The sequence below is a fragment of the Panicum virgatum genome, chromosome 9K, assembly GCF_016808335.1.
Source record: "Panicum virgatum strain AP13 chromosome 9K, P.virgatum_v5, whole genome shotgun sequence".
Taxonomy (NCBI): domain Eukaryota; kingdom Viridiplantae; phylum Streptophyta; class Magnoliopsida; order Poales; family Poaceae; genus Panicum; species Panicum virgatum.
In genome coordinates, this window is record NC_053144.1 from 17355208 (window position 1) to 17368249 (window position 13042).

At 45.3% G+C, this 13042-nt stretch overlaps 1 protein-coding gene across 1 annotated transcript; it reads left to right on the forward strand.

Annotated features, from left to right (window-relative positions):
* The first annotated feature begins 6018 nt into the window (after positions 1-6018).
* On the forward strand, positions 6019-11084 carry LOC120650496 (probable beta-1,3-galactosyltransferase 2). The gene is made up of 11 exons (XM_039927647.1): positions 6019-6663; positions 8019-8115; positions 8210-8265; positions 8361-8554; positions 8632-8695; positions 8871-8943; positions 9037-9157; positions 9253-9340; positions 9416-9541; positions 9648-9757; positions 10486-11084. Exons 1-11 carry the CDS (start codon positions 6524-6526, stop codon positions 10632-10634), a joined length of 1218 nt encoding a protein of 405 aa, XP_039783581.1. The 5' UTR covers positions 6019-6523; the 3' UTR covers positions 10635-11084.
* The last annotated feature ends 1958 nt before the right edge of the window (positions 11085-13042 follow it).

Sequence of the window (13042 nt, forward strand, 5' to 3'; positions counted from 1 at the left end):
AGCTGTTGGGATATGGAGAGGACGGCGTGGTAGCTGTGTCGATCGTGTGGCTGGCCACACCACGTACATGTGCGTCCGTGCAGTACAGCATGTGGCAGCCATGGCCGCCACGGACACGAATCATACATCATCCATGCCATGTCCGGCTCACGGCATTGGCCTGGCCGCATGGGTGTCCTGCCATACGATACGGGAGCGCCGGTGTTGGCGGCTCTGAAGAACAATCATGTACATGTATGTACACTGATGACGAGGAGGAAAAGCGAGCAGGGCCGTCGATCTTACATTAATTCTTGATGGGTTTAGGCACATCCAACGGCTGCCAAATACTCAGTTCCTGCGAGGAGAAGAAGAAGAAGAAGATCTGCTGCTCGTAGAGATCACGGAGTGGCAGAATGCGTTGGGTTGCTTTCCTGGGCCCCGGCCGGCCTCACCATGTGGTGAGCAAGAGAAGGTCTGTCTTCAACCCCAGCATGTTTGGTACATCCTCTACTTGAGAATTGGTGTTGGGTCCTACTAGCTAGGCTCCTACCTAGCAAATGGAGGCAATAACATGTGTCTTACAATATCTAGCTACCAGGAAAAAATCACTTGTGGCTACGCTTAATCCTCTCGGAAATACACGCGTGACACCATGACTTTGCCCATGGCATAATTGCCTTATAATACAAGCTTGGCCCCCATCATGCATCTCAGCCTGGATCTGGCCCCATTTGTTACCTCCTCAAGTTTGGTTGGTGCAGCAAATGCATGTGACGATCGAGAGCTTTGATCTGCATGCATCATACTCGAGTTCACCACACTGGTTGCATTGTCTATCTTGATGCGTGTCAAGAATTCTTTTGTTAGGCGCCAAATGACGTGACATCTGAAGAGCTTTGAACGGGTACACATACACATACATTGTACAGTTGAATGCTGATGTTTCGGGCTCTATGTTTCAGTACAATACAAAAGAGTTAGGTCACATTATTATTGAGCGACAGTATGTAGTGTCGGTCAGTTAGTTAACTGAAACGTTACGTGTACTTATTTTAGGTTATTGCATGATTACTATTAGATTTATATCCTGACGACAAAGGCAGTCAATATTTGTCTACTGGAAGAACTGTGTCCTGCAAATATATAGTTACGACTCCTAATTTATGTTTCTTCATTCAACACTGAGTTTTCTTTTTTTTTCTAAAAGAACGGCAAGAGTTTTGCCGAATTTTTATTAGACGGAAAGAACAAAAGAGAATGGCCAAGAAAGGAATTAGAATTACAACTTCACTCACTCCAACTATATATGCACCACCTCCACTCAGAAAGCACCACACAAACGCAAGCAGCATAACAGAAAAGAAAAACAACAAGCGACACACCACAACACTGGGTTTTCCACCTGGAATATATTTTTAGTCAAATGGAAGATTCTCCAAGTTACATACGTACAATGGATCGATAGGTTATTGGCATTGCTGAATTGTAGAAAGCGACTAATGTCAACTTGCCAATACTCATGTTGGATGCCAATTGACCAAGCTTATTACTTCGCCGCCTTCGAGCTTCGCAGTAATAAACTCAGGTTCTCTTTGGATATAAAATATTTTCTTATTGTTCTATACCATCCGAAAGCAAGATACTGTCGTCACAAAAAGTCTAGATAAATTTTTGAGCCTAGATTTTCTTGAAAACTTTCTTTAGGCTTTCTTTTTCCTTTTTCAGCCTAACCCTAGAACGGTTATTACCTCTTTTCTGCCTTTATGTAAATTCCTTCAAATTTAACACATAATTCACGTTGCCTGTACCTAAAAGGGAAATAAATGTGCCTCCATCATCAGAATGAGACGACAATAATAGTACATAACCATACCATAAATTAGGTTTGTGTAGTGTGTAAGGAACATGGCTCCATTAGGCTATAATTAATGATTTTGGTAATTGTATGACAATATAATTGTGGGACTAGTATAAAGCCCTAGCAAAACAAGAAATAAAGAAAAGAACTCAAAGAAATGTCGAATTCGGTGAGTTCAGCACAATGTACGCCACGCTGCCGCTCCCTCCCTCGCACTACGCTTGCTCCCCACGCCGCGCGTGGTGCCGTCCACCACCGAGGAGAACCAGACAAGTGGGGCCCACATAGAAAGGAGAGGAGGTGGGGGTAATTTGGTCTTTTCCATTACTAGTTAACACCCCGTTAACACTTCATGAACGGAAATGGCACCGAGGACAAAAGTTAGAACTCTTGTGGCACTGAGGACAATCCGAAAATTTTTGTGGCACCGAGAGAAGCAATCAAATAATCCGTGGCACGGAGGGAATTTACCTATTTTTATAATGGCAGAAGCGGGTAACTTATTAAAAAGATAATAGATCCAATGACTATTATGGTTAGAGTTGTCGGATTGATAACATGATTTTTTATTCTTGTGAGAATTTATATGATTTCTCTATTTTTTAGAGTGTTCACCTAAAATTCTAGATGGCTTCACGTGGAGGTTTAAAATGAGCCTCCAAATAGTAATAGTGAGATTTGGAGCTAGTTAATTAATTGAAACATCTTGCCGATTTATTTGCACAACCGTGACACTGAAGGCTGGAGCAGGGGAAGCTCGAACAAACTAACAACATTATTACATGCATCCCATAGAAATTTGCAAAAAAAAAGGCCATTTCTCGAGCGAGTGCACTGAGCTGTTACCGTTGGTTCACCCGCTCAAATCACAACCCCTGAAGCTGGAACAAGTTCCTCTGCAGTTCACTTGCTGCAGTTAAGTAACTGCCATGTGAGTTCCATAGTGATGGAGCCCACATGGTAGTCACTCAACTGCATAGACCTCAACTCCGGAGGATCTCGTTCCCTGGAGCTACCCAACTCACGGGACATCCAGAACTAGATTCGTAATCGTAGGGAGGATAGAGGAGAGTACTTTATTTGATTCCTCTTTGTTTAGGGTACGGTTGAGGTCCAGACTATATGGGATAACTTGTGAGATGCTCCTCCAATACAACTACTATACTATAACAGATATATAAAACATGCAAAAGAAATTAAACAACGTCTCGCCCACCAACCAAAAGCAGAAGGTGGCTGGCTGTACCATTTCATACAAATATGTATACGAGTAGTACATTGCAGTGGTCTATTTCGGATCGGGTTTGTATGGTAGTCCTCCATGAAGGTTCAAAGTTTTTTTTAGGAGGAGGTTCAAAGTTAACGGAATGGAAATTCTTCATCATATTCTTAGGAGCATGTGGGGGTTCTTGCGTCCCGAAGAAAAATTATAGCCTGTCTGACGTCAATTTGGCGGAGGAAACAAATACCCATTTTTTTCATCGGGTTGTAACAAATTTCAGGTGAAATTTGACTGAAATATGGAAAAATCTACAATTTTGATCAAGATTTATCCCGTAGAAAATAAGATCTAATACGATATGTAAATAAAAGGGAGGGGGTAGGTAATGGACATTCAAAGTTCAATTTTGGGTAGATCCACAAGATTTGTCCCACCCATTTGGAGATAATTTTACTTCATTTTTATTTCACCAGCTCCAATGCACATTAATTTCGGTAAACTAGAAGCCACCGCACATAACCTTATCCGTTGTACAGTTTTCCAAGAACAGCGCAAAGTTCCATACCATCTTCTGACCTCACCCAGGAGGTTTGTTGATGTCGGCATGGTACGAAAAAATGGGAATTGTGCCCACTGCCCAGTGCTTGCGTACGGTTCAGTGCACGCTGGGGGCTGGACGGAGCAGGAGCACCAGCTGAGCTGATCTCCACGCATGTGAGCAGCCTGCACGTGGCTGCGGCAGGCATATATAGTCCCGTTCTCTCTTAGCAGCATTTCTTTTCTGAATTCTTTTGCCGTTTTCTATATAGTATAGTGCAATGCATACTTTGGAATTACCACCACAATGTAAGTAATAATCTATTATACAAACAGAGTGACTGACACCAAACCATAGAAAGGGAGAGAACAGTGGCAACTTGTCACCTGTAAGTAGTCTTGATAAAACTAAACCTTTAATACTTGCAGTGCCCAAAGTTTTGTCTAAATAAAACTTACAGCACCGTGGATATTTTGAAAAGTTTCAAGAATGTCAACCTGCCAATTTACTGGCTCAGTACGTACACATTCTCAACGATTGGAATGAATACAAGTACGGAATTCCTTGCAAGAAAATACACATGTGAATTTTACTAAAAAAATATCTACTGGAGTATAAAGGAGTACGCATGGCGGTGCACTGGCCGGCCTTTGTAACGATTGGAAGCTTCTTGTCCAACAAGCGCCCTCTTTTGTGCAGATACGCCCTCACTTCTTTTTCCCCCCTCTGCAATTGAGTTAAGCACGTCATGTGGATCTGCAGCTACAGAAAGGCAAGGTCCTGCCTGCACTCCTGCCTAGCTGGTAGTAAAACTGGATCTAGCAGAGGCAGCTCTAGACACTGATCCACACAATGATAAATGATTGACGGCAGAGCGCACATGAGCGGCATGAGGCGTGCCGAGGATTTTGGGCTCAGCCCACCCTGTACCCGCTCTCTGCTCACATGCGCCACCCCATTGGCCCCCAGCGCACCATCGCTAGCTCCATCCGGTGATGATCTTGTAGATGATCATCGGTCCCGTTTGGTTTTTCCTTGCTACTTTCTAGCATGAATTTATTTTGTATATATGGAGTACTAAATATTTGCAAAATCTCTTTAGCGATGGGTGTAACTTTTCGCGTTCGCGACGAATCTAATGACAGTAATTAATCGATGATTGGCTACAGTGACCATCCTCAAATCACGTGGTCAAAGGTCTCATTAGATCCTTCAAAGTTCCTAGCGCAAAGGTTATGAAGTTAGTTTTGTAAACTGTCATTATTTAATATCCCTAATTATTGGTTAAAATTGCTACAATTCCTAGCGTAGTACAAACCAAATAAACAGGGCCATTAGCGTTGGGATAGATATACATACTGTGCCACCTTTATTTTCTGTACGCTAGCACCTGGCAGTACGTTATGTATCTATCCATGTAGGGCATGCGACCCCTGCTCTGGGGTTCAACAGCATGATCATGACATTGTGTGTGTGGATTAGGGGGCACAAATTGGTGATCTTTAGATGCACGTCCAACTCTCTTCAATTCAAAATGTTATACTACTTGTCACCGATTTGCACCCCTACTGTGGATGCAGTACGTTACGTTTTCAGTGATTCTTGTCGCTAATTTCAAGTTTTATTGTGGGGATTTGCGCGATTCGTCGCATTTTGTTCTTGCTTTGGGGGTGGGGGGAATCAACATGCTTGATCTAGCTGTTTTCTGATTATATTCCCCGGGAAAGGGGGTAAAGTGAGGAAAATGTAAAGGGCACCATCAGTAGTGGTGGTGAAGGGAACTTGATCCTTTGCCTCTCCACAAAGGATAGTAAGAGGCCAGGAGTAGACCTTTTTCGCACTCGGGATTAGTTCCTTGCAAATTTTCTAGTGTTACATGTTAGGGGATCAGTATAAACATATGCATAGTGTTTTATGTTGGGATCGGAGTAGTGCCATGTTGATTGAAACAAGCTCTTCTAGAAATACTTGCCCTACCTATGGGGCACTTTCAGACTGCAACGGAATTGACTTGCAGACCCACCCCCTAGCCATGGAATCCTCCTCATTGCCATCAGACTAAGCACTTGCACAGTGCCCAACCCCGTGGGACACATGGGAGCTTCCCTCCAAACTGGGGCAGATAGAAGAAGTGAGAAAGAGAAGGCGCCATGCATTGACTTGACCACAGGAGTAGACCGGGACAGGGGCAAAACTGGCATTTCCCCATGGCAGTTCAAACTCCCCTAACCACACTGGTAGACCACACCGCACCCCATTAACGATGCCACTTGACAAATACACACACTGCGTAATCCCCCAACAGGAGCAAAGTTTAAGCCGCCTTAACCACCCAGCCGGCCGGGAACGACCGGACCGGATCAAGTGGCCGGCGGGGGCACTGTGCCGAATAAATCCCCGTGGCCACTGCGCCGTAGCGCGCTCCACAAGGCAGGATCGAACGATCGGGCGCGAGAGATCAGAGATCCCTTCCCTCCACCGGACTCCACCCCTGCGTGCGCGCGGGGCGCGGTTGGGGCGGCGTGTCCCTCAGCTCCCTCACCTGGCCGCGCCTTCTTCCTCCCCCCGCCTGGCTTGTGGCTTCCGCTTCACCCCAAAGGCACCAGCCAGTGGGCAGCAGTGGCCGCCGCGGCAGCAGGAGGTGGAGGAGCCAGGGAATCTGGAGGGAGCGAGAGTGGTGGGGGGGAGAAGAAGAAAGGTGGAGAGACTTGCTCCTGACAAAAGCGAGGGCGACTGCTGCGGCGGCGGCAGGAGCAGGAGGGACCATTTCTTGGGCTGCGATCATGAGGTCGTCTCGGAGAGGGAGGAGCGGCGGTAGGGCCCTGGGCTTGCGGAGGTGAGAGGGAGAAGGGGGCCTTGGCGACGTAGAGAGGGAATCGGGGTGATTGGGAAAGAGAGGGAGGGAGACGGAGCGAGGGAGAAGATGAGCTTCAACAAGAGCAGGGGAGCGGGGATCGGCGGCGGCGGAGGGGACGAGCTCGTGCTCAGAGGCTCCGTCTCCAAGAAGTGGACCTTCCTCCTCTGCCTCGGCAGCTTCTGCGTCGGCCTCCTCTTCACCAACAGGTGCGCGCCGTGCTGCTGCTGCTGCTTGCTCTCGTCCGCCTTGTCTCTGCTCCTCCACCTTTTCTTGCGCGTTTTTATTCTTGGTTTGGTGCAAAGTGAATTCGTTTCGATGATTCCTACAATCTGATCACTTGAAAATTCACTTGGATCATACAAGTCCTTCCTTTTCTGACGAACCGGCGCACAAATTCGTGGCTCTTGGTCTGTACATCCATTTCAGATGTCAAATGTTTCTGAAAAAAACAAAGATGACGCAAATTTCTCGCCACCGATTCCCATCCTGCCTCGCTCACCCATGATTCCAAATTCCTTTCTATCTCTCCGTTCTACCCGAACCCAAGAACTCCGAGCTCCCCTGGCCCTGCTGCTTCCCACGCCCGCCCTCTCGCGTTGCTGGTCAATGGAGTACCTGGCCTCCCAGGCCCAGCAGCTATTGCCGCTGCCTGTACTTCCGTTGCTGTATCGTACTCTGAAGAAACAGGGAAATCCCGGGAACCGAGAGGCCCCGATCGTCCTCGCGCTGAACGTGGAAATCCGGGCGCCTTGTACTTCGCTGACGGGCGAGGTTGGCTAGCCTTTACTTCCCTGGGAAGAAGATTCGGCAGCAGCGCGGTTGCATCGCGGTCGCCGGCAGGTAAAGCGTGGGGGGATCATCTATCTCGTGCGGCCCATGACCGTCTCCCTCCCTGAAAGAAGAGCGCTACCCGCCGCCGAGCCGGCCGACAACATAGTGGCAGGCAGGCGCCTCTGTTCTTCCACAGCTTCAGGTTTCCCCTAGGTTGCTGCTGGCCCGGGCCCACGGACAGTGGGCGGTAAAACTTTTTTTTTTTCACCTGGTCTGGTTCTTGGGAGTGAAAAGAGGCGTCTCGGTGAAAAGAAGAAGTCGTGTTCACCGTTTCTGCGGACGTTCTATCGGTTAATCCTCTTTTTTTTTTCTTTTTAAAAAAAGATAAAGTTGCGGTTGATCCTGCAGTTGGCTTTTACTCTTCCGTTGGATGAGGAAGTTGCTCGTTAATATTTTTCTCTGTCAGAGGAGTCTCTTGAAACACTACTCTGTGATTGGCACTGAATTTCATGCCGTGCACATTGAGTGCTCCCAGAAATCTATATTGTGTTAAAATCTTGATATACTGATTACAAAATTTATTTTAATGAGGAACAAGGATTACACTTTACTAACTGCATTTTCTCCATAAGAAATCTGCCTGAGTAAATTAGCTTTTTCAACCCATTTTTATTGAGTAGTAATCTAGTAGATGCTCAGGTTCCTGAAAGTTCGCCACTCTTCAGAACTACGAAACAGTGCTGCGAGCTGACTTTTAAGAACCCAAGTGCTAAAGAACTGATTAATGCAGGATGTGGACAATGCCGGAGCCGAAAGAGATCATCCGGAGGTCCACACTCGAAGTGGACAAGATGAATCTTGTCGCCGGTGACTGTGCTCCGAAAAGTGTTAGTACACTGCTGTTTTACTCAACTGTTCTGTAGCTGGACTTCTGCTCTGAATCATGAACAAGCGTTTCAGAGCTTTCTGCTTCTCATGCAGATCGGCGATGCAAAAGACATTCCTGGGGAGGTTCCAAGAACCCAAGATGTTATACAGTAAGTAACAATGGCTCTGCAACAAGTTCAGTCTTGACATCAAGATGCATATGTTTCTCTCGAGACTTATAAGAAACTCTGTCTGTGATCTGCAGGACACTCGACAAAACGATATCAAACCTAGAAATGGAGCTAGCATCTGCGAAGGCGACTCAAGAATCCATGCTCAGTGTCGCCCCAGCATCCGAATCAATAGGGAAACGGAAATACTTCATGGTCATTGGCATAAACACCGCGTTCAGCAGCCGGAAAAGAAGAGATTCAGTCCGTGCTACATGGATGCCTCAAGGTATGCAGATCTTGTGCCTCCAAGAGTCCCCTGTCTTGTAAAATTCGTCTGACATCTTTTTCCGGGGTTCGGAACAGGTGAGAAAAGAAGAAAGATGGAGGAAGAGAAGGGCATTATCATCCGCTTTGTCATCGGCCATAGGTTAGTTCATGTTGGAAAAATGTTCTCTGCATTTCTTCATGCCAATAAAGGCACTATGAAATTTTCTTCAAATGTACTCCTACTAGTTAGTTACTGAAAGAGCTGACAGTTCTGCATTGTCAGAACAGTTACTCGCAGCTACTAAATCAGAAACTTTTGCTTTGCCATATTGCAGTGCGACTTCTGGTGGTATACTTGATCGAGCAATTGATGCAGAGGACAGGAAACATGGGGACTTCATGAGGCTGGTAAATTTCCGTTGGATGCAGTACGGTGTTAGCTGTCTGCCTATTCGCATGTGCTGAACTGAAGTATCCTGCGAATGGTTTCCAATCATTCAGGACCATGTTGAAGGGTACCTGGAGCTGGCAGCAAAGACCAAAGCGTACTTCGTCGCTGCCGTGTCCATGTGGGATGCAGAGTACTACATCAAGGTCGACGACGACGTCCATGTAAATATAGGTGTGCAGATTATTATTATTACCCTCTGATCTCAAGGTTTACAGCAATGTGGTTCCATGACAACAGGGAGCTAACAAGATTTTGCTAAACTGCAGCAACTCTTGGAAACACGTTAGCTAGACATCGTTCCAAGCCTCGAGTTTATGTTGGCTGCATGAAATCTGGCCCAGTGCTGGCTCAGAAGTAAGTTTCAAAGCTGTCATCAGCTCGGCTTGTTCTTGTATCAGCAACTAATAATGTGCTACGTTCTTGTTTCAGGGGTGTAAGGTACCACGAGCCTGAATACTGGAAATTCGGCGAATGGGGGAACAAGTACTTCCGACACGCGACCGGTCAGCTCTACGCCATCTCCAAGGATCTGGCCTCCTACATAGCACTCAACCAGTAAGCGATTTTACTGAATTAGTATTTCCCATGTTCTTCCTTTCAGTTACTCTTTTATGCACAAGAGGTACCGGTCATTGACCATGAACTGATGGAGACATTTCAGGCATGTTCTGCACAAATACGCCAATGAGGACGTATCCCTGGGATCCTGGTTCATCGGACTAGACGTCGAACACGTCGACGATCGCCGGCTCTGCTGCGGCACGCCACCAGGTACGCCTGATGCTTCCCCCTCTGTTTTAGCATACTTGTTTCCTCTACCAGAATCGGTTGGTGTCTGCATGTGATGTCAGTGAGACCCCCCTAATTGTACTGGTAGTTGGCCTTTTGCATACAGCAGCATACGTGATCTAGGATCCGTATGGGATTATTTTGGGAAACTTGTTTGCTTGGAGTAGTTGATAGTCAACTTCAGCGAGTAGGTGTGCCTTAGCTGTCACAAGCATGTGCTTGTCAATATTGTGTGTGTTAAGTGTTAACCATCTTAGCAAGTCTGTCATGACACGAGACATCTGACCTTTCCTTAGGAAAGTCGCACTTCTCCTGTGATTAAAGGTGGCAATTGCCCATCGAAACGAAGAAACATTTTACCTTAGATGCAGTTCCATCAGGGTACAGCAGCAGTGACCTTTTTTTTTGAACAGATTTTTTTGAACGAAACATTATTAATTTATTATACATCATTCATGTACCCAGGAATATGAATTTGTATTATGGTTTTGTAAAGTGTTGACTATCAAGAATTTTTTTTCGGAGGAAAAAAATACTATTGTTGGGTTGTAGCATAAGAGCAGAGTTGTCAACTGAGATGATGTTCCCCGGATATGCATGCCAAACTTGCACTTAAAGTTTACCTGCATCAAGTAATCTGAGGAACCAAAGTAATTTGATGTCAAATCTGGGTTGTCTTTGAGCTGATTGTGCTTGGTAAACTTGTGCAGATTGCGAGTGGAAGGCGCAGGCAGGCAACGTGTGCGTTGCATCGTTCGACTGGAGCTGCAGCGGCATCTGCAAATCTGCCGACCGGATCAAGGAAGTCCATCAGCGCTGCGGCGAGAGTGAGAACGCAATCTGGAATGCAAAGTTCTGAACACAAGATTTTCCAGAGAAACTACACTCGTTTACAAGGAATGCACATATACAGACATATAGAAAGCCATGGGTGAACAGAGTGTGACACCGAAGATGGTGACCAGACAGTTCACTGTTTTGCATGTTGACAACCAGATGAGGAGTGCTTGAGATTGAGAGAAGAATGTACAATCAAGTGTGCATGCATTGTGGAGGGCAGAGGGGTATTTCTTTTCTGGGCTTCTTTTTGGGTGTTTTGGCTTCTTAGGAATTGGATTATTGTAGGGAACTTGTCTGTTTTGATGCGTGAAAAGATCCCGGGTTTACTCATAAAGAGAAGGTAGGAGAGAGGGGAGGAGAGGATGGGGATGAGAGTGAAAGGAGAGGGAGACAGGGCTTCTCCCCCCACCATTCTTGGAAAGATCCTCATCGCTGTTACTGTTTGCTTCCGAATAACATAATAAAGCTTCTTCTCCAAGTTACTAATTGTTGATCATGCAATACATCTCAAGCATTGGTTGGGTTCTTTGTGGTGGAATCTGTATACATGACTCGAAATCCTTGAATTACCATGGGTGCTCTTATGTTATTATCGTATTTTTTATCAATTATCATTTCAGTAATAGACAATGTGCCGATCCTGCGGGAAATTTGTCAATCTCAAAACTTGCCAACTCATTTATCAGGAGGTGGAACCTGTACACTTGTCGACATTTGTGATTTTATACTATGTTTCCGAAAAAAATATAGTGTATTCCCATTTCTTTGTGCAAATTGAATTTTCAATTAATTTGATGTAGTTTTCACAAAAAATGGTTTTAAGTTTGGGATAACATTTATAGAACTCATACACGCGATTCCAAAAAAAAAAATCACATACATGGACAGAGGCAAGCATGGCATTAGGTAGCATATTTGATTTGTTAAAAGTTGCAACTCTGGGCTTGCAGTGAAGACAAACCTTCCATTTTCAAAAACCAGATGCATATTCCTTCTACTTTACAATACTTGAGATAATAACTAAGGTTTAACGTCATAAAGAAAATCACTAGAGGTCTGACGTCATAAAGAAATGTTTTTTCTATATATCTCTCAGGTGTCATTCTGCCTGATTTCACTCAATTTTTGTGGCTCAGATCTTTTGAAGATTGTTCAGCTGTTGGTGAGTTGGTTTACTAGTTTTTATCTTTTTTTTTTTGAGAAAGTTTACTAGTTTTTATCTGACGGGTCATTATTCGTTACATTTGCTGGGCCATTGTTTTGTTGGCCCGGCCCGGTAGTTCACTCAAAATAAAACCAATATTGAGCCTTATGTGACACGTAGTATTTGCCGCGTCGCCGCGGGGCTCCTATATAACTTCTGGAAGATGTATAAACTATGCATCTATAAAGCCCATTACGCCCAAATTAACTTCAACATGTTGAAAAAATAGTTCAACATTTGAAAATAGTAGATTCAATATTTTTTACAGACTATTTCAACATCTCAAAAATATAGATTCAACAAACCAAAATCTAGATCAACATTTTTTTTCAATTCATCTTCAACGGCGCCGGCGGGGAGTGGGGGCGGCGGTGTGCGGCGCACCAGCAGCAGTAGCCAGGCAGTGCAGCAAAGCAGCAGCACGCGCAGAGGCGGCAGCAGCAGCATACGCGGCGGCGCAGCAAGCATGCGCGGCACCAGCAGCAGCGTTGCAGCACAGCAGCAGACCAGCAGCAGCATGCACGGCAGCAGCAGCGCGGAGCAGCAGCATGCGCGGCAGCAGCATGTCGCAAGCGGCAGCGCGCATGAGCGGCCGGCGGGGCGGCGGCGGCGCATTGCGAGGAAGGAGGAAGGAAGAGGAAGAATATTAGGATTAAAAAAATCTAATGGTTGAGAAAGTTTACATAAATCTTAAATATTGGAAGGTAGAGAAAAAAATCTTCTGAAAGATGTATAGAATTTCCACGTCGCCGCTGCTGCTCTTCTCCACGCGTGGGCTATGCTGTTTGTTTATGGTCTGTATGTTGATTTTCGGCCCAGAGGCAAGTGGTTCTCCTCCTTCCTCTCCCTAGTCTCATTTACGGCCCATGAAGTTCGTATGTTCGTCTGGGCCAATGCGTCCAGAAAAAACTGTGAATGAGGATGGAAATACATTGGAATAAATAAATGAGATAGAAGAAAAACAAAATCAATGTTTGGGGATACAGATTGTATGCTCGGCATGTATACAACACATGCAACCATCAATTGACTTTGGGTTCCTAAGACACGACGCCAATATACTACGCGTCGAGTTCTATCATACTTATATTCCTTATTACTCTCTCCCTCCAAAAAAAAATATGTCATTCTAGAATTCAAATTTTGTTCTAAAAAAATAAGTCATCTTACTCCATTTAGAAAGTACATGTGCATGTAAAAATCAATTAGTGCCAAATATGGGT

What these genes read in the sequence shown, in the direction of transcription:
- LOC120650496 (XM_039927647.1), top strand. Translation starts at nt 6,524, where the DNA reads ATGAGCTTCAACAAGAGCAGGGGAGCGGGGATCGGCGGCGGCGGAGGG. An exon ending in CGACGTCCATGTAAATATAG is followed by an intron (nt 9,158 to 9,252) that starts GTGTGCAGATTA and finishes GCTAAACTGCAG; the next exon opens with CAACTCTTGGAAACACGTTA. An exon ending in CTGCTGCGGCACGCCACCAG is followed by an intron (nt 9,758 to 10,485) that starts GTACGCCTGATG and finishes AAACTTGTGCAG; the next exon opens with ATTGCGAGTGGAAGGCGCAG.